The 22806-nt window shown below is 42.8% G+C and overlaps 1 protein-coding gene across 7 annotated transcripts in view; it reads right to left on the bottom strand.

The window, feature by feature from the left end:
* Positions 1-22806, bottom strand: part of OXR1 (oxidation resistance 1) — a 262839-nt gene that overhangs the window by 9521 nt on the left and 230512 nt on the right. For 4 of the 7 annotated variants that reach the window (XM_068097143.2, XM_068097141.2, XM_068097144.2 and 1 more), the window contains 5 exons: positions 21744-21824; positions 14711-14839; positions 10924-11076; positions 3778-3873; positions 3567-3640 (listed from right to left, as the gene is read on the bottom strand). In XM_068097143.2, the coding sequence (XP_067953244.1) occupies positions 3567-3640; positions 3778-3873; positions 10924-11076; positions 14711-14839; positions 21744-21824 (533 nt within the window). The remainder of the gene's footprint in view (positions 1-3566; positions 3641-3777; positions 3874-10923; positions 11077-14710; positions 14840-21743; positions 21825-22806) is intronic. The other 3 variants (XM_068097145.2, XM_078786820.1, XM_068097146.2) reach the window with 2 other exon arrangements.

Below are 22806 nucleotides of genomic sequence, written 5' to 3'. Positions count from 1 at the left end.
AGCCTCGTCCTGGTGGTGGAGTTGCTATCTTTATCAAAAACTCTCTTCCTCACTCTCCTTGCACAGCCCTCTCTCCACCCCACTACCAGGAGTACCTCTGGCTACGGCTTCCCCTCCGCTCCCACCTTTTGTACATATGTGTGTTGTACCGTCCGCCAAACAGTGATGACTTATTTTACTTCTCGCTGTCTGACAACATGAACCAACCTCTATCCACTCATCCCAACTCTCTCTTCCTCATATGTGGCGACTTCAACTGTCATCATGCCAGCTGGCTGGGTGTGGGTACCTCTCTCACCAGCCATGGCTCCTCAGCAAAGAACTTCTGCGACTCATTGGGACTGACAAAATCTGTCAACATCCCGACCCAGATCTCAGTCAAGGGAGCATCTTCTATTCTCGAATTGTTTATGACTAAATTCACTGCAAATGTCTTCTGTTCTTCATCTGCTCCAATTGCTTCATCTGATCATTTGCTTGTTAAAGTGGACATCTCTCTGACCATTCTCAGAGAGCCTCCTCAGCGTCGAAGAGTGTGGCATTTCACTCAGGCCAACTGGCACGGTCTTCAAGCAGCCATCAATCATCTACCCTGGTCTCCCATCTCTACTGCCTCTGACATGAACGCATCCTGGGAATTGTTCCAAAGTAAATTGCTCTCTCTCATGCACAGATTTATCCCATCTCACCTTCAGTTTTCGTACCCTTCCTCCCATCCATGGTACACTGAAGCTTGTGGTTAGGCAGTTGCCCTGAAACAACTCGCCTTTGCCTCATGGAAGGCAAATCCAACAGAAGGAAATCTCATTTCCTTTCACAAAGCTCGGAACAAGTGTATGTCTACCCTCAGGAGAGCCAGAAAACACTATCTCTTTACTCTCAAGACTGAACTCTCAAACCTGTCTCCCTCCTCCAAATCCTTGTGGCATCTGGACAAATCTGTTTCTGGTGTTTGTTCCCCCTCCACCCCCTCCCTTACCTCAAATGGCTACACAGCTGGCACCGCACGTGAAAAAGCTGAATGCCTCAACTCTGTGTTTGCCTCCAAATCTTGTGTCCCAAACCCATCTCTCTCTGTTCCCACCTTACCCAGTCGAATCCAGCTGCTCCTGGACTCTGTGTCCTTCTCTCCTGACAAGGTGGAGAAGTTTCTGTCAAACCTCGACTCACATTCTGCAACTGGACCAGATCGCATCAGCCCACGGGTCCTAAAATCCTGCTCTGCCGCTCTATCACACCTCTCCGCTCTCTTCAACCTCTCTTTTGTCAAGGTCATCTGCCATCTGCTTGGAAAACAGCCAACATTACCGCTTTACACAAAAAGGTGCAAAAACAGGTCATTGCAACTACAGACCAATCAGCCTGCTCCAAGTAATAAGCAAGGTCATGGGATCCATCATCGCTTCTGATATTAAATCCTTCCTCTTCTCCAATGGCTTGATCTCGGATCATCAATTTCGATTCAGACCAGGAGATTCAACTCTGGACATGCTGCTTCTGCTGTCTCAACAATGGATGGAGGCCCTCAATGCCAAACAGGAAATCAAAGCCGTCTCCCTTGACATGATATACTGTGCCTTTGATACGGTCTGGCACCCCGCTCTGCTCACCAAAGTCTCCTCCTATGGTATCAATGGAAACCTCCACACATGGCTTGCCGACTTCCTCTATGGTCGTAATCAACGTATGGCCCTGAATGGAATTCTCTCATCTCCCCTTCAGTTCAGGCTGGAGCTCCCCAAGGCAGTATTCTGGGCCCTGTGCTTTTTCTGGTCTTAATTAATGATCTATCTGACTCTTTGGAAAATCCTCTCTATCTCTTTGCTGATGACTCCACACTCTGCTGCTCCATATCTCAACCCTCAGATTGGCAGGCAGCAGCCTCTTCACTCTCTGCAGACCTGGACAAAATCACAAACTGGTCAAACAAGTGGCACATGTCTTTCAATCCTGACAAATCTCACACTCTCACTTTGTCTCTCCGTAAAGACCATCTGGACAACCATCCCATCTACTTTCTCAACAATCCTCTCGAAGGAGTTCTGTCACTCAAGATATTGGGTCTCACTATCTGCCATGATCTTTCCTGAAAAAACCACATTTCCAAGCTGGCCTCCAAAGCCAGTCACCGACTGGGCATCCTCCGTCGTGCAAAGTCCTTTCTGGGCACTTCTGAGCTCCTCGCCACATACAAAGCTTTCATCCGCAGCTCAATGGAATACTGCTCTCCCCTCTGGGTTGGGGTTGGTGGTCCTGCCTCACACCTAGCTCGGCTTCACGCTGTAGAAACCAAATCTTTCAGAATCATTGGAATCTCCCATGATGAAGCTGATTCTGAGGGCCTCTCTCTCACCGCAGGCAGGTTGGTGGGCTTTCTGTCTTCTACAGACTCCTCTCTGGCCTAGCTGCTCTGTCTGTGCTCTTTTCCCCAAATATTTCTGCAGGATACACAAGATCCGCCAGCAACCCTCTTCTGGCGAAACTGCCAAAATCAAGACTCTCTGCGCACCATCACTCTTTCATTCCTCTTTTCTCCCGCCTCTGGAACAAACACCCACACTCTCTTCAATCCCACTCCTCCCTCCAGGTCTTTAAAACAGCTGTTCACCACCACCTCTTATCTTCCCCCACCCAGAACCTTGACCTTTTCTACCCCCGTTAAAACACCCCAAATCCACCTCTTTCAATCTCCAACTTCTTTCCTGAAATTCCTATTCGGGTTCATTTGCTTGATAATGTGTACCCCTCCTACACTCGCCTCCCCCTCTGCTCCCAGCCCTCTTCCTTCCACAGATCTACTGACGTCCCTGTTCTCTACTGTTGTTGTGCTTGTATGCTTTCCTCTTTCTCCCCTTCTTGTCTCCCGCTCCGTTTATTTATTGTATGTATTGTGAGGCAGTGCACGTTTTCATGTGTAATGTGTTAGCTCTTACACGAGCCTCGACTCTGTATACAAAAAATAAAAAAAAGTTTGGGTACAGAGCTAAGAAACAAAGCAATATTGTTTTTCTTCTGTAATTTGCAATGTAGATATTCAGATTTTTTTTGACTACACATAAACCACCGTTTAGAGGCCATTTTTCCCCGCAAAGCAGGGGTTGGCCTTTTTCGGGAACCGTGGTTGTTGTTTTTTGGTCCCCTTTTTGAAGCAATGTTTTACGGCCGGATGCCCTTCCTGACGCCAACCCTTTTTGCCGCCTTTAACGACAAACAGGGAATTACCAGTGAACTGGTACTCAATTAGCCGACCTCGGAAGGATGACAGGCTGAGTCAACCCCCCTGGCGTTAATTCAGCGATCGAACGGGATTCGAACCCAGGATCCTAGGATCCTAAGCCGGCACCCTAGCCGCTAACCCAACACCAGGGTTAAACACCAACACCAACACCAGGGTTTTGACTACACATAAAATGAGGAATATAAATCCCAATTGATTTTTTTAAGATTGGTAATCAATTTTGATACATTAAGGTTTGAAGATATTAACTGCTTAAAAATAGATCACAACACAACAAACAAACCCCAACATAAACATATCTAAAGCAAGGAACTTTTGGTGTACCAACCTGCCACCACCTATCGCCAAAGAATCCATATCTCCTTTGATGAAAAACATATTTTCCCCAGTCCACTTGTATGACTGAAAAAGAAAAATAATCAGAAAATTGATGCAAACAACGGCACAGCGACCGGAAAGGCAAGCGACCGGCACAGCGACCGGAAAGGCAAGCGACCGGCACAGCGACCGGAAAGGCCCTTGGAATGTTCAACACAGACCTTGAAGGCCGGATTGAAGGCGAAGAGGAAGGTCTCGCCAGTACCGAAGAAATGGTCACTCACTTTAAATGGATCTGATGCTAGAGCACCAAACACCTAGGGAAGAAAGAGAGAAGACACCGCAGGATGTCTGAGTGGGAGGACAAAAGGGGAGGGGAGAAAATAAAGGGGAGGGGAAAGAAGCGGAGAGGGGTAAGATAACAGGGAGGGGTGGGGAAAAGATAACAGAGGGTGGGAGAAGATATTACAGAGAGGATGGTGAAAATAACAGAGAAGGAGGGGGTGGGAGATAGTGGCGGAGGACAGAAGGGCAATGGTAATGATGGTGTGGGAGGAGGATAACAGTAGGGAGGAGAGGCATGGTGGGGATGGGGGTAATCAGAAATGTCAATAAAAGGGGGGAGAGAAAAGAAGTGGTGAAGAAAAAAGGGAGGAGGAAAAAATGGGGGGGGGGGGGGAGGATGAGGGAGGAAAAAAGTGTGGGGGGGGGGGGGGAAAGGAAGGCACGATTGCTGAGCTACCCTTGTACCATTCGGTCACCACTTACCAGGATGGTGCATACCCCTGAGTGAGTGTGCACCACAAGCTCAAAGCTCAAAAATCATAAGCCACCTTTCCCATAATCCCTATCTCCCAGTTGTGCCTCCCAATTGCTTTGGAAAAATATGGATCTGTTCCCCTCTTTCTGTAATAATTTATTGTACACCGCTCCTTTCCTACTCCATCTCCAGGCGCTGCATGATGCCATCACCGGGCAACCAAGGGTGCCCGGCGATGACGCGCGCTGAAAGGAAGTACTCAGTTTTTACTGAGGTTTCTTTCTTGTTTGTTTCCAGTTTCTTTCTTGTTTGTTTGTTTGTTTGTTTGTCCAGGCGATATCGCAGTCATCCTTTGAGCTAGGAAGCTGAAATTTGGGCACAATAGTGAGCAAGTGCTTTGGCAAAAACGGTATGTCGATTTATTAAGCACTTATTTATTTTCTTTCTCATCAACAAATATATATCCTCTCATCTAAACTCTATCTTCCTAATCTGTGAGGACTTAACTGTCAACATTCCAGACAGCTTGGTGTCATTCTGCATCCCACTCTCCATGGTAATAGAGCCAAGGTCTTTTGTGGCATTTCTGATATTACCGCAAATCTGCTGGCTTACCAAACCATATTTCCTCTTTGGGCTGCATGACTTGATCCTATCCTACTTTCCCTCTGCACCCAGTGGCTGCTCAAATCATGTACTCTTGAAAATGTCTGTCTGTTGATCACCACCAGGACGAAAATGAAAATGTCTTGAAAAACAGAAAATCTGTTTGATGGTGGTCTTCAAGGATGCACTGCAGTGTCTGCCTGTTTAATCAAGTAGTTTGGTCTGTTCTGCAGTCCACCATCACTTCCCCTGACAGGTCCTATTTCTTCTCATATTCAGGCCGAGACAGTGCCTACATAAATTCATACCTTCCTGACTTCAGATATCCAGCCATACATCTTATCGAAGACAACGATTCATGCTGCGAGGCAAATGACAGAAAGCAGCTTGCCTTTTCATCCCAGAAACCTAACGCTGCCATTGTGTTTATCCTCATTCATGCCAGAACTCACCTGAGGTCCAAACTTGCAGATGTTTCAACATCCATAAAAACTTTGGGGCAGTTGGTCAGGTATGTTGCTGGAACATGCTACTCATCTGTTCCTTCAACCTTAAATGGGGTCACGATGGACAATGCTCATGCATAGGCTCACTGCCTTAATTCTGTCTTTTCAGAAAAAGTCAAGGTCTCTAATCCCTCTCTTCCTCTACCCATCATACACCACCACCACAAAAACATCCAACAGTATGAGAACTTTTCTCCTACCGAGAAATTCCAAGCCTCTCTCTCAATTCCTCCACAGTTACTGGTCCTGATGGCCTTGTCTACTTTTACTGGTCCTGATGTCACAGTAACTGGTCCTGTTGGCCTTGCTCATCTGCCTTGTCTACTGAAAAGAAGTCTTGGAAAAAAAACTCAAACTTTATTTGGCTTGTCGACTGGCAATTCTCTGCTCTATGCCTGGACATTTTCTGAGGGTCATCTGCCAGCATCAATATAAATCACAAACAGTACCCGCATTCACAAGAATGATGCCATAACGTACCCTCTTAACTGCAGAGCAATAACCCTTTTCTACATGATAAACAAAGTAATGGAATCAATAATTGCAGGAATGAACAGCTTGGTAATTCCACTCTGTACATGCTGCTTAATGGATGAATGCCAATCTCACTGGATATTTTCCATGCCTTTGATTCCATCTGACACCCCGCTATGATTTCCAAAATGTTAGGTAATGACATCCAGGGTTCCTTCCGAGATTGCAATCCAATTTCCTGAGTGCTCACAAGCATTGGTTTGCTTTGGACAGAATACTATCCCAAGCTGTACCTCACAAGGTGGTGTTCCAGGATTAATCCTGTTATTAAGGCACATCAATGATGCATCTTTATCAGTGGAAAATGTATTGCATCAATTTGCAGACGACTCCACTGTGTGCAAGATAGTTCCACACCACCACACCAGGTAATATGTGGCAGCATCCATCTCTGTCAATCTTATCATCTTCCTGGTACATGTTTTTACCTGCGACATGTCGCAGGTCTACAAGAGCTTCGTATTGCTGTTGTTGTTGTTGCTGTTGTCGGGGGTCAATTTTTGAAATGTGCACCCATTGCTCGGACAGCTGCCGGACCACACCCACATCTGTTGCTCGACTCCACCCACCACAGCACCAAAACGAAAATCAAGTGTTACATTATGTAATCTAGCCGTTAAGTAATGCAAATTACTAAAATAAATAGCGTTATGTCATTTTTGAACGGCCCCACTTTGGGGTTAAGCAATCCACGACCGTGTGACAAATCAGCTCATTCTGATATAACTGTGAGGAGGGTGACATGGATAAGAGGTGTCGAGTTAATTTTTTAATAGCACATTAAATGTGCACTTCCCAATCATGGTGTTCATCTTTTAAGAGTGCTTTAAATGGGCGTTTCCCAATCAGTCCGTTACCAGTTTTTGTCGCAGGTTGTGACCACAGTGCCGTCATTCTTGTTCAGTGGAAGAAAGATCCATATTCTCACGTTGTACCTCCACAAGGAAGAGTTGGTAAATACCTCTTATTCATTGGTGTGCTCGGCTTCTGGGAGCATTAATCATTGGAGCTCATGGTACTCATTAGGGTGCATCAAATGCCACATTTTTGAAAAATATTCTCAGATTGATCAAGTCATATTTGTTTGTTACACTAACCCCATATAGCATTTCTGTAAAATATTTTGGATTTTCGATTTTGTTTAGACCTTCCACCAGGATTGGGTAAAATTAGGACGACAACGCATTTACTCCCCAGGTTGATGACTCCCCAGGTTCACCTTTCATACCTCTGCAATATACAGTGCCTATAGAAAGTCGACACCACGTTTCAAAATTTTCACCTTTGGTTGCCTTAAAGCCTTGATTGAAAATGCATTAAATCAGACAGTTTCCGCCTTTATTTTTATGGCGTAGCCCATCGGGCACAGCCGTCTAGAACAGTGTTTGTCCATCCGTATGTATGTCCCCTCAAACGTATACCCATCAGGGCTGAGGATCTGGTTACATGACCGGGTGATGTGATTACGTCTGATGTCATTATGGCGTACGGCGGCTGACTCTCCACACTCCGCCATTTTGATTTATATGCCGTTCATGCCGAACATATCGTCGAACCTGTCATATATCATAATCGCCATGCTCTACCTTTACGTTTTTCATTCAGGGTGAAACACAAACAAACCAATTGTTAAAATAATCATGAAATATCGAAAGCATCGGCGTTGTTGGTATTGTTGGCTCTTCCAACAATACGGTACGTATAGGCCTTAGGCCGCTTCGGACAAATTAAGGCCAGGTTTCTTAATACAGTAGTGTATCGTTTCAGCAGTATTGTTTTCGTAAGAATAATAATAATAAAGTAAATATAATCACAACACTTTAATCCCAATGTCGTTAATCGAAAGTTAATGGATGGAAGCGGTGTATGGTTCATGATCAATGATCTAAGCGGTGTTCGGCACGAATATTAATAAAACGAGGAAGTAGGGAATTGGGCCTCGATTTTTTAACGGTAATATCATTTTCGAAATAATGATAACGTAACGTTAATATTATAGTAAATCTGATCGTAACACAAATCCCTTCGTAATGACTGCAAACTTACTGGAAGTTAAAATATATCAATTTTGTGTCCGTTACATCATTACGTCTATGCTGTCATTACGACGGCTGAGTCCACCGACCAACATTTTAATTTACAAGTACACCCGTTCACTACGGGAGCGGCAGGATGGGTCATTCCTCATTGGGGTATATAGATGACAATCGATCTATGGTCGGGTCTCAAGAACATTGGGTGTGTTCATTTACCAAGTTCCTTGTGGAGAGATCGCCATTTGGTTGAAGCATTCGAGCAAGCACGCCATTCAAAACCCTTAAGGAACGGCTAGCTTGGCAAGTGCTAGCTAGCTGCTTTGTAATTGAGCACACCTCCAACCCTTGTGGGGTACATAGATTACAGTAGATCTTCGCTCAGTTCTGTAAGTAAAACTTACCTCACGGATGTCGGGATTCCTCCAAATTTCTTTGTTTAATGTTATAAGCAGCATTAACGACTGTTTGAAAAGCTAAACATATGTGTTTATGGTTTATAATATTTTACATGCCCGGCTATGCCGCTGTTAGACCGCTGTCTGTTCGTCTATCTGTCTGTTCGTCTGTCTGTGAGCAGGATATCTCAAAAAGTTGTGGATGGATTCAAAATAAACTTGGTGTACATGTTGGGTGTGTGTTAAGGATGAATTGGTTCGATTTTGGTGTCGATTCGGATCCGGATACGAGAATTTTTTTGAACGGCTCCTCACCATTCAGAGATAGGGCCAAAAATGATATATACTGAAACGCAAAAGAAACTTACCACTTGTTTGAAATGTAATAAAATTGTAACAGTTCAAAATAAAACAAACCAACAATTGCTAATTGAAACATTGGCATTTTATTGATGACATGTCAAGTTTTTGACCAAGATACACCATCTCATCAGTTTGTTCTACAGTACAGAACAACACAGGGTGCAATGTCAGTCCCCTTTCAATAGCGTGTGTGGCCACCATTGTTTTGGATACAGGCAGTGCATCGTCGGCGTATACTGCCTACCAGTCTTTGGATGGATTGCTGCTGGATTCTGTCCCACTCAGTCCTCAATGTCTGAAGCAGCTCTGCCCGTGTCCTGGCCCTGCCAACTACGCGTCTCCCAAGCTCATCCCACAGGTGCTCTATGGGATTCAGGTCAGGGGAGAGCGCAGGCCACTGCATGGTGTTGATGTTCTCGCCTTGGAGAAATGCAGTGGTAAAGCGAGCAGCATGGGGACGAGCGTTGTCATGCTGAAAGGTTCTCAGTTCTGGGTGGTCTAGCAGGAATGGCAGCAGATGAGGTCGCAGGATGTTATCCACATACGGCTGGGCGTTAAGATTCCTATCCACAACCACCAGTGGCGTCCTGTACCGGCCTGATATGGCGGCCCACACCATCACACTTGGGCCACCCCACCTGTTGGCTTGACGCACGCAACAATCGGCATATCGCTCGCCAGTTCTTCTCCAGACACGCTCACGCCCATCAGGACTGTCCACACAGAACCTTGACTCATCGCTGAAAGCGACCTCGTTCCACTGCGCCAAGGTCCACCGCTGATGCTGCTGGCACCATCTCTGTCAGTTGCGGCGATGGGCAGCCGTCATCACGGGGCCTCTGTATGGTCTTCTGGCAGTCAGACCATAGTCATGCAGTCGTCTTCGTGCAGTATCATTGGAGATCCGTGGGTTTGCACGCCCCGGAGTTTCTGCCGCAGTGCGGGATGCTGGACGGAATCGATCCCGCAGGTGACTTCGGACCATCTGTCTGTCCTGCCTTGCAGTGGTGACTCTTGGCCTCCCTGATCGAGGTCTGTCATCTGCAGAGTTGTGGAGGGTGTCTCTGTCCACCAGGGCCGATATCGTCTGGTGTGAACAGCCAAGGCGACGTGCCACCTCATGGTAGCTCAGTCTGCCTTGCAGCATGCCCAGGGCACGTTGCTGTTGATCCCTTGACAATCGTGGCATGTTGATTGAAATGCCCATTTTGCACTGGCCTTTTTAAAGCCAATATCAAGACATCACGTGCAGCTCATTAAAATCATCCCGTACCCCTTGGCTAATCACTGACAGTCAAAACGGCTGTTCAACAGCTGTGCTATGAAGTGACCATTGAAGGTTCAAGTGACCATCCGTGACCGTTTTGTCTGACAGTGAGGACACTATTGTCCACAAATAAGTTCACACATTTACTACACGCAGTGTTATTGTTGATATTTAAAGGTTTCAAAGGTGGTAAGTTTCTTTTGCGTTTCAGTATATATCATGATATTTCAAAGAGGTGTGGATGGATTATGACAAATCTTTACGGACGAGTTGGGTAGGTGACAAGATCAAGGCGATTATATTGAATTATATTTTGGTTCAGGTCTGGATGCAGATCCGGCCTATCAGTGAGACACAAAACCTAAACTGTTAAGCACTCTACCATGTTTGTTCAGTGGTATGCGCTCTACCGAGTGCAGATGTAGCTTTAATTAGTGAGTACAAAATTCTTGCTGTACTGCATTGCCTAAGTCTAATGGGTACTGCTTGCATGACACGGATGAAAGGAAACGACTGTATTTTTAGGTGATTTACAAGAAAAATAGCAAACAATTGACAAATTATTACAGCATAGGGGTTTTGAATTTGGGGCTTTGGCATCACAAAGCAATTGATAAGACAGGAATGCCTAAACAGACAAAATGAGCATTTGAACAGAATATGCTTTGATCTCGATGCACCCAAATGCTTTCACCAATGGTATATCAATATACGTACATAACATACATAACTGACATATACTTAACTTGTGATTCTCTTCGGCATACAGGGTTGTTAGGGTTAGATGAACAAAACAAACTATGATGAACAAACCAAAACTTAAAAGTGCTGTGATGATGTCCAAGCACGACACGTGCTGCCTCAAAAAACAGAGCATGCCATAAGAAGCGTGAAAAGCACCTGTTTGTCCGTGTCCTTGATAACCAACAGCACAGGGGCGTCAGTGTTTGTCATGGTGCGGTAGAGGGTCTTCAGGCTCATGCCATGTTTGGAGGTGCTGTACAATAGGGTCCATGGGTAACCGACCGTCCTCGGGGGCAGCTCCACCGCAAGCTGCTCTCCACGACAAGGGAAACAAAACTTACGTTTTCTAACTATTAAACAACAATAAATGAGCATAAACTTTAACAAATACCTGCAGTCAGTATGATGTATTGATCACAACGGTTGTTTAACGAGTAATAAATATGATGCCACAAAAACGTTCTGCAGATGTAGATCAGATATATATATACTGTATATATATATACTGGTGTATATGGTATTTAAAACTGAGTTGCAAGAGTGGGTAGTTGCTTGCATGCTCAACCATCAACGATGCTGACAGAGTCGTTTTAGCATATATTTAAAACTGTGAAGCTGCTTCAACATTTTGTATGTCCGTCTGTCAAAAATGAAGAATAACAACCTTTCTACCCACCGCGTATAATTCCAAAGGGTTCTAAAGCGTAATGCTAGAGGGTCCTAAAGGGTAACTATAGTGGGTTGTAAAGGGTAATTCTAAAAGGTAATTCAAAAGGTTTCTAAAGGGTAATTTTAAAGGGTAATCTTAATGGGTAATCCGAGTAGGTTCTAAAGGGCAATTCTCAAGGGTACTTCTAAAGGGTACTTCTAAAGCGTAATTCTAAGGGGTTCAAAGGTTAATTGTAAAGTATAATTATTAAGGGTAATTCTAAAGGTTAATTCGAAAGTATAATTCTTAAGAGTAATTCTAAAGGGTACTTCTAAAGCGTAATTCTAAGCAGTTCAAAGATTAATTCCAAAGGATAATTATTAAGGGTAATTCTAAAGGTTAATTCGAAAGGATAATTCTTAAGGGTAATTATAAAGGGTACTTCTAAAGCGTAATTCTAAACGGTTCAAAGGTTAAAATCCAAAGGATAATTATTAAGGGTGATTCTAAAGGTTAATTCGAAAGGATAATAATTCTTAAGCGTAATTCTAAAAGTTAATTCTAAAGGATAATTCTTAAGGGTAATTCTGAAGGATACTTCTAAAGCGTAATTCTAAGTGGTTCTAAAGGGTCCTAAAGGGTTCTCAAGGGTAAACTAAAGGGTTTCATTCACTTCTAGGCTTTACCTATTTCATATTTAAAATGTCAAACTAAACCGCTTCCTTCGGACACGGGTGCAATTTTTTTTTTTCTTACAGATCCATTTTTCTTACAGATCAATCTTTCAACCCAGCTCTGAATTTGTAAATATTTTGCTCGATTCGCACCTGATGTTCGGGATGTACCTGCACCTAAATGTTATATGTCTAGTTAATATAAAATTATACTATCCATTATAAAAATAAATGAAACAGTACATGTCAAGCACGCATATCAAGCACAAATGCAAACAAGAAAGAACAATCAGAGATTGCAAACCCTCGCCAGGACATATTCTCTGGCGTTTAGGGCTTTTGCATTCAAACAAATATGGTGGCCGAACCACGTGACCAATGACGTCATCATTTTTTCCTTCCACCAATTTATCCCCAGATGAGGCACAATAAATTTCATCTTGATCGGATGAAGTTTTGTACTTGTCGAATTATGACATCATAATGGAGGCACCTATGACATCATCATTAACATACGTCATTCCACATGGAGAGTTCTTTACAATGAGTCAGGTCTCAATTTTTTATATACAGCACTTTCGTAGATGTAGAGGTGCAATTTTTCGTTTTTTTCAAGATGGCGGCCCAAACACGTGACCGACGACATAATTAATTCTTTTTTCTCCACCAATTTATCCCGAGATGAGGCACAATAAATTTCATCATCGGATGAAGTTTTCTACTTGTCGAATTATAACGTCATAATGGAGGCACCTATGACATCATCATCAACATATTTTATTCCGCATCGAGAGTTTTTTTTACAATGAGCCATGTCTCAATTTTTCCTATTCAGTGCGTTCGGAGATATAGAGGTGCAAAGTTTTTCCAAGATGGCACCCATACCACGTGACCTATGATGTCATAATTATAATTAAAAAAAATTATACAGGTGGAGTTGCACCTATGGTGAACATTTCCTGTCAATCGGACGGACGGTTGCAGAGAAAATCATATTTATTCTGTGCGGACAAACAGACAGACAGACAGACAGACAAACGGACTCAAATGCAATACCTCTCCTCAGGCGAGGGTAACAAGTGAAGAATATTCACCAATTTCGAGCTTCACTGAGACTCAAAGCCAGAATTAATATACCATCGCGATGAGTGAATAAAACCTTCGTGGTCATTATCCCACCACTTCTCGAATAGCTAGTTTTAAATGAATTTTTATATTGCAGCAAACGTTGCCAACATGAAAGAATAATATATATATATATATTAATTATTCGTCCTCGGGCAGTTTCATAGTTTCATAGCACATAGTTTCATAGTTTCATAATACATACATATACACTACCGGTCAAAAGTTTGAGAACACCTCAATTTTTCCAGTTTTTATTGAAATTTACGCAGTTTAATGTCTCAATGTATTCTGAAATTAAGCATAGAACAAATATATACTTTATATTTGTTTAACTTACTTATTTAATGAACTAAACTTCTTCTTTTTTTAACCTCGAGCAGTTTATTGCTTGCCTTTGTATCATTTCAGGTTATTCACTGGACTTGAATTGCTTAAATTTCAATAAAAACTGGAAAAATTGAGGTGTTCTAAAACTTTTGACTGGTAGGGTATATATATGTGTGTGTGTGTGTGTGTGTGTGTGTGTGTGTGTGTGTGTGTGTGTGTGTGTGTGTGTGTGTGTGTGTGTGTGTATATATATATATATATATATATAAATAAATGTATACATATACATACGAGGGTAAATCAAAAAGTAGAGGCAATGTGTGTGAAAAAACTAACACCCAATAAATTGCCTTTACTTTTTGATTTACCTTCGTGTGTGTATGTATGTATGTATATATATATATATATATATATATATATATATATATATATATATATATATATATGTGTGTGTGTGTGTGTGTGTGTGTATGTATATATATATATATATGTGTGTGTGTGTGTGTGTGTGTGTGTGTGTGTGTGTGTGTGTGTGTATGTATATATATATATATATGTGTGTGTGTGTGTGTATGTATATATATATATATATGTGTGTGTGTGTGTGTGTGTATGTATGTATGTATGTATGTATATATATATATATATATATATATATATATATATATATATATATATATATATATATATATATATATATATATATATATATATATATATATATGTGTGTGTGTGTGTGTGTGTGTGTGTGTGTGTGTGTGTGTGTGTGTATGTATATCTATATATATATATGTGTGTGTGTGTGTGTGTGTATGTATATCTATATATATATATGTGTGTGTGTGTGTGTGTATATATATATATATATATAAATAAATAAATGTATACATATACATACGAGGGTAAATCAAAAAGTAGAGGCAATGTGTGTGAAAAAACTAACACCCAATAAATTGCCTTTACTTTTTTTATTTACCTTCGTGTGTGTATGTATGTATATATATATATGTATGTACACACACACACACACACACACACACACACACACACACACACACACACACACACACACACACACACACACACAGTATATTACAGAGTAACTAGGTATGAGTGGAGTCTTCTGTCATTTGCAAGCTTGGACAGTATCACACACTGGCCTCACCTTTTCAATGTGCTCTGGCTCCAATATGGCACTGTCCGCTTTCAGCGTGGGTTTGTTCGCATCAGGGCCAACGTCCATGCTCGCCACGGCAACGTGCCCTCGTCGTTTACTCTCATTTGTCGTGACTATCTGAAATTTGAGCCGCTCAGTGTAAGTGACAGCAAAATGGTAACGTAGGCCTGCGTCCGACACCCACGGCATGCCTTGGCAAGCAAGGATCACTCACACGTGGTGAGGGCCGTCTCATCGGCGGGCCTACAGTGAACAGACACTGTGCTTTAAATGATTAAATGCGTTCCCTCCACCGGAAGCAAAAGCCCTCATAAAGCCGGTTTGCGAAGCCAAGAAAGCAAGACTTTTCTTCACATTGATAAAAGACTTGTTCAACGGTTCCGGACTGTAGGGAGGGAACAGAAGTGCACCATTCTCAATGCAATCACATATTTGCGGAATATCTGCAATGCCAACCACATATTCAAAGAAAGCACATAGTTAAAACAAAACACATAATTAAACACATAGTTAAAGGTAATTTCGCCAGATCACATATATTTGGATGAGACGAGGCTCTGGTACAAGAAAGAGTCGAAGCATCCAAGCAGCCTGAAATCCCGTGAGGTCTAATTCTTTAATTTAGAGATTGATTTCTGTGATGCTTTTAAAAACTCCACGCCTTTCTTTACATGAGTAATGACCGCAAGGCACTTTGCAATGAAGTCTGGACCTATACTTTCATAATCCTCCCCCCAAGCCCTTTCCCTCCCACGCATCTCCCTGCTCTCAAATGTTGTGTGCTCTCAAGTGTTTGTGTGCTTCCCCTTCTCTCCCCATCTTGTCTTCCGCTCCCTCTTTTTGTGTGTTTTGTTTGTCTGGTTGATTTGTTTGTGAAGTAAATGTCAGCTCTTTCACAAGCCTCGATTCAGTATACAAAAAAAAACAAAAAAAAAACACAACCCCAGGTCCAAATGATGCTGCAAAAGGTGTTTGCTGCTTCTCAAGCACTTTAGCTCATACTTGCTCGTAAATATTAGCCCACAGTGCAAAGGCAACCCCCCCTTTTGCGAAGCTGCCAACACCCCCTTCACTATCCACACTTTTCACCACCATGCCCCCACCAACCCTTTTGAAAAATGCCTCTCCACAGTTAAATCCAAACAAAATGTGCTTAGGCTAACCCCCGCTCTTGCAGGGAAAATGGCCTTTAAATGCCTGTTGTGTTGTTGTGTATGGCAATTCCTCCCTCAAGTACAGGCATGTGGCTCACCGTGCCCAATTGAAAGTTCCATAGGGACACATAACTAAAACGTTATATAATGTGACTTCCATATGTCTGTGTGGACTTGCGTGTGAACAAGCAGGAAATATGGTAACACCACTTGTTGAAAGTATGGAGACGTACACGAGTGTTATACTGTGGATCTAGTTAGACTGACTGCTTAATATAAGATTTCTTATTAAAGGCAATTACTTTAAAGGTTCACTGGTGTGGCAGGATAGCTTAGAGGTGTGCACATTCATCTTTGAGCAGTCTGGATTCAAATCCCGATTTGACTGTTGTTACTTCGGTGTTTCACATGCAGGCCGATGCATCGATGGGTATGCCGTCCATTGGCAGGACGTTAAGCCGAAGGACCTGTGTGCCAGTACTGTCTGTTGGTGGAAGTCAATATAATCAAATGGCGTCTTTCACAAAGAGTAGCCTGGATAAATTACATATTTATGTCAACTTCAGTGTAACGCAAGGCCTGACTAGCCGGTTCATGAAACACATGGACCACAACAATGTGGGGATAATAGCAGGTGCAAACATATTATGTCCTATAACTGCATCACAAAACAAGTATGGCCAGAATAAAACTTTTTTGGTGAACAAATATCCATCTTGCATAAATAGATTCTTAAGACCTATCTCATATATAAACTGCAAAAACTCACAGAAAACATTGTATGCCGAAGGGAAACGTTCCTCTCACAGGATGTCTCCGATTCCTCTGTCTCGCTTGCCCTGGCTAGTCTATCTTAGTTTTGACAGGCCCCTCCCATCTTCTGGTGGTGGTTTTTCTCTGTCGAGTACTCCGTTGCTCATTATCCATTGTACTCAGTAACCCGACCTTGCCCTCTCAAATCCATCTGACTGTGTATATCACACTCTGCAGACACCTAATGTTTGTCCGTGTGGTATAACGTCCACCTCATGATTATGACTTTGTACACGTCTCTTTCCTTTAGAATGGATCAACTCGAAAGCATCCATCGCAACTCTCCTTTACTTATCTGCTGACAATTTCAACCGCCAACTCTGCATCACCATGCCAGCTGAGTAGGTGTCAACTCAAGAACAAACAGTCGTGAGTCGTGACATTGCAGCTGCTGAAGTTTATGCGACTATAAGTCTGACCTATTTCACAAATTTCTGCAACTGTCACATCATCTCCTCTTCAACTTAGTAATGACCAATCTTGCACCCAATCTCTCCTGATCCTCCTCTGCTGCACTGACCATGTTCTTGTCAAAGCCCATATCTGTCTGGCTGTTGAGAGTGAATCAACTCAATGCCGCAGAGACATGAAGTGGGCAAAACTAAAGTTAAACCTGGTAAAAGTATATTAAAAAGTAAATGCAATGCATTCACAGGTAAGGGGGGAAAATGGACCGACATGCAGTGAGAAGTGTGACAGGCCTCTTCCTGGGCTTCAGTTTATCGGAACATCCTCAGAAAGCAGTACCATGAATAAACAAATCAAGATGCAGAGGAAGCAAAGGCGGAGAGATATGTTGATAAATCCAAACAATAGTCAGGCATATATCTGAGCATCGATCTTCAGTACATGAACATTGCATCATGTTTTGGCAATGGCAGTGCGTGGAACGTTTTCACCGGTGCTCGAGTCTTCATTTTGATTCTCGCCATGGACATTACGAGAGGCTTAAAGTTTGATTGTTTCCCGAAATCTTGATAAACACCAATGTCAAAAGGCATCCTCCACGTTTGGATATCTAGATCAGTGGATTGCAGACCTGACGTGACAAGGGTAAGCATTCTGGTTCTTTACTACCCTTCTTTGCTAGATGTGGCCTGATGAAGATGAGCGGGTGTGCAAAAACATGAAGCAAATGCTCCAAATGCTTCTTCGGTATGCTTCATTTTTTAATGGAGTTGATCCTTTGGTTTTTTTTTTTCTGGAACAGTTTGCTCGTTTGTTCGTATGGAGCAGCAATGCTGTTTATAAAGTTCAGCTACGTTAAAGCAGCAATTTGTAATTTGCTCAGGGTGCCGATGATAGCTCGCCTACTCTTCGTCATGGATACCGTGGGATCTTTAACGTCTACCAACTAATGCCTGCAGACAGGACAGCCGGATTACCGTCCATCCGACGGATAGCAGAGCACTCACATTGACGAATCAGCCTGTATGTGAAACACAGGAGTAACAGTTTAGAGCTGGGTCGGGATTCAAACCCTGGCTCGATAGCTCAGAGGTGACTATGCATGCCTCTAGGTCTAGGCTATCATGCAGGTCCTCTTTTACAGTATTTAATATCGAAAGGTAATTCCTACACCTTTGTAGGAAATAAACTGCATCAGTCACATAATTCATTAAAACTAGTCGGCTAACTTGAGTGTATGTCGACTGCACCGAAGGCACTATGTCAAGCCGAAGCGCGGATGTGCAGAACTCTTATCCGATATGCGAAATGGAAATGATGTGCCTGGCGGTTGTGAATCAGCTATCTCAAGTAATAGAAGAGACGACAGCCAAGTTATTCCGACACTGTTACATCTGCAATGCATTCTGTGCGGTGTTAAATGTTAACTGCTGTTCCATGAGGTTGGAATTTTACTTTAATTTAACCACTTTTTTTAAGGTATATTGTTAAAAGGAGGAAGTAGTTTCCCTGTAAGCAGTCTATTTTGTCTACATCAAAAGTAAACAGGGACTATGTTTTCACCACTATCTGTCTGTTTGTCTATCTATGTGCACGATATCTCAAAACGCTAAGAACGGATTCGGACAAAACCTGATGGACAATTTGGGTGTGTGAATGAATGAATGAATGATCGTTTTAAGGCCATTTTCCCCGCTAGAGCGGGGGCTAGCCTTGCGGGCCCCATGAGCTCATGGTTCCCTGTTTGAGGCAATGTTTTTTATGGCCGGATGCCCTTCTGACGCCAACCCTTAGTCGCCTCTTACGATGTGCGGGGATACGGTGTACCTATTCTAAACCGGGGTACACACCGGGATCATCAATCCCAGCAAGCTGGTACTCAAATTTGCCGACCTCGGAAGGATGACAGGCTGAGTGAACCCCCCTGGCGTTAATTCAGCGATCGACCGGGATTCGAACCCAAGATCCTAGGATCCCAAACCGGCACCCTAACCGCTAAGCCAACACCAGGTGTGTGACAAGGATGAATATTGATTTGATTCTGAATATCCGAATCCAGATATGAGTGGTTTTAAAAATTTTGGCCGGATTCTTCACAATTGAGAAATGAGGCCAGAAACTATATAAAGCACAATATTTCCAAAACTTGTGGACTGATTATGACAAAAATAGGTGGATGAGGTTGTTAAGTAACAATAACAAGCTGATTCGATATTGGTCCAGGTCCAGATCCAAATCTGGCCTATCAGTGGGATACAAAACCTAAACTGTTCAGCTTGGCAGAGGTATGCGCTCTATCGAGTGCAATTCTAGTTGGTAATGGAAATCAGACAGCATATAAAGGCATTGCAATATTTGAAGCAAAACCTGTTTAGGGAATGTATTACAAGTAAGGACGAGACAGGTGGAGAGATTGCTGCTGATAGCTACAAAGCAGTAGGACAAAAATAGCTAATAGATTAATTGAGGCCTACTGGGCATGACAGGTTGTCGCGTGGGCTTAAGAAATAGTCGAAAAGACTTTGGTTATAAAGGAATAACATTTAGATAAACTGAGTGTACTGCAGGACAGTCATTAAGGACCGCTTAATAGACCAATGACATAGCACCACCTCTTTACTTTGAGAAGTTTAAAGGACAACTGCCATGATCAAAACCAACTACACCACAAAACAGGGGTGAATAAAATGATCTCAATCAATTATCAGTGTGACAGCATTGAACAAAAAGAGGAACTAACAGAATACCAAAAACAAATACAGTGAAGTAAAACTAACAGAAGAATGTATGAGACTTTTCTGGTCTTCAACAATGATCTCTACAACTCTCTGGAAAATCCTCTCCATCTCTTTGCTGATGACTCCACACTCTACCACATAGCTCATCCCTCAGATTGGCAGTCCACAGCCTCCTCACTCTGTCCAGACCTGGACAAAATCACAGATTGGTCAAACAAGTGGAACATGTCTTTCAATCCTGACATCTCACACTCTCACTATGTCTCTCCGAAAAGACCGTCTGGAAAACCTTCCCATCTCCTTTCTCAACAATCCTCTCAAAGAAGTTCTGTTGCTCAAGCTTTTGGGTCTCACTATCTGCCATGATCTTTCTTGGGAAAACCACATTTCCAAGCTGGCCTCCAAAGCCAGTCGCCGACTGGGCATCATCCGTTGTGCGAAGTCCTTCCTTGGCACACCTGAGCTCCTCACCACATACAAAGCTTTCATCCGCAGCTCAATGGAACACTGTTCTCCCCCCTGGGCCGGTGCTCCTGCCTCACACCTAGCTTGGCTTCACGCGGTTGAAATCAAAGCTTTCAGAATCATTGGAATCTCCCACGATGAAGCTGAATCTGAGGGCCTTTCACTCCATCACCGCAGGCAGGTTGGTGGTCTTTGTCATCTACCGACTCATATCCGGCCTACCTCCCCCAGCTCTGTCTGTGCTCTGTCCCCCAAATATTCCTTCAGGTCGTACAAGATCTGCCAGCAACCCCCTTCTGGTGAAACTGCCAAAATCGGGACTCTCTGCTCACCTTCACTCTTTCATTCCCCTTTTCTCCCGCCTCTGGAACAAACTCCCCCACTCTCTTCAATCCCACTCCTCCCTCCAGGTCTTTAAAACAGCTGTTCACCACCATCTCCAATCCTTTATTATATGTTTTATGTGTCTTTATGCTTTTTGTGATTAATGTTAGCTTTGACACGAGCCTCGATCTTGTATACAAAAAAACCCAAAAAAAACCCCAAAAATAACGTGGACATCTTCGTCGTTCGTGTACAGAACCATGATACATCAATACCGTGGTGGTTGACATCACTATTGGCATGTGGCTGGGCTACTGATGCAGTACTTCCTATCGATTAATGCGGAAATTTGTAGTTTCTTCAGGTTTTCAGCAATAACTCAACTCTTTTTGAACGAAACCTTGGGATTTTTAACGTCCCTCGACAATCAGTACTGGAAGACGAGGCACTCGGCCTAACGTCTGATGAACAAAATTGTGTGCTAAAAACCAGGGTGACATTTTATAGTTGGATCTAACCTCAAACCCAGGCTAGACACCTCAAAGGCGATTGTGCATACAGGGCGCTATGACAACCTGGAAATAAACCTCAAAAACTCTGATGATGAATACTGCCATGGTCATGAGACGATCTCGCCAAAATGTTTGTGCCCAGTTTATCTATATCCCCTAACGTAAGAGCGAGCCAAAATCGAAATGCATTGGTGTGACAAGACATATCCCTGAATTACAGCAAAGCCTGGCACACACTATATATATATATATATATATATATTTTAAACAGCCACGGTGAATGTGAGGTATGCGCACACACACACACACACACACACACACACACACACACACACACACACACACACACACACACACACACACACACACACACACACACACACACACACACACACACACACACACACACACACACACTCGATTCAGGCAATGTAAACATGCAATGCAAACAGCACGAGCAGTTCATACACCAGGAAGAACAGTGCGTGCCATGAGGGGTGTAAATAGCATGCATGTATGCAATACTGGCATTCATTGAGGAATACAAGCAGGATTGAAGCGCAAACAAAATAAAGAAATCGTGAAAGAAAAGGAAAAAAAAATGCACCTTAAGACGCTCACAGAGGTTATGCAGCTCTTCTGCATTAAGTTCATCAATTCTGTGATGGTATTCATTCACAGAAACTACCTGCACACAGCGCAGGAAGCAGGACAGACAGTTGCCCAGGCACGCAAAAACGCACATATGAGAAACTTTGGACAAAAAAAAACAAACATCAAAGTTAACGAGCAAACACACAAGCATGATAATGCATCACGAGATGAATCAAGAGACAACGTGATTGTATGACTGATACAAGGTGACCGTTTTATTTAAAAAATGTTTTTAGGGCCATTTTACTGGCATGCACATGTTGATCTTAAAAGTTTGTCTGATATTTGATCGGTAAATAAGTCAATCTGTGATAGTTTAAAGTTTATCAACAGTGGTGAGATGAATCTCGGGAAAGGGCTGGGGAGGGAGTGGGTGGGGGTAGAAAAGGCCGCAAAGGTGAACACATCATTCAAAATGTAGAAGACACTATAATAAGCATAACGGATGGTAAATCAGCAAAGCAAGATGTGTACCGACCAATTGCTCTTTATGACGTCACTTTCCACACCACGACATTACACAAGTATCCATAAGGCTTGAACTCAAGAAAAACGAGTTTATCAGGAGCATTAGAGCACCTGAGAAGTAAAGTGGGTGACACCATATGATACAACTTAAACTAGAATGGAACTCGGTAGAGCGCATACCAACCTGAACAGTTTATGTTTTGTATCCCACTGATAGGCCGGATCTTGATTCGGACCTGAACCAAAATCTAATCGGCTTGTTCTTGTCACCTAACTAACTCGTCCACCAAGTTTAGTCATAACTCGTCCATAGCTTTTTCAAATATAATGTTATATATCGCTTTTCACCCAATCTCTCAATGGTGAAGAATCATTTAGAAATTAAATAATTCTCGTATTCAAATCCATATTCAGATCTTCACCAAAATTGAACCAATTCTTCATCGTCACACCGAACCGGTCCACCAAATTTCGTCCAAATCCGTCCATTAAGTTTTGAGATATCCTGCCATGTATCGTTTTTGACCCTATCTACCAATGATGAAGAA

Source organism: Myxine glutinosa, chromosome 11, assembly GCF_964187855.1.
Source record: "Myxine glutinosa chromosome 11, kmMyxGlut1.1, whole genome shotgun sequence".
Lineage (NCBI taxonomy): Eukaryota > Metazoa > Chordata > Myxini > Myxiniformes > Myxinidae > Myxine > Myxine glutinosa.
This window is presented reverse-complemented; position numbering and strand designations above follow the sequence as displayed.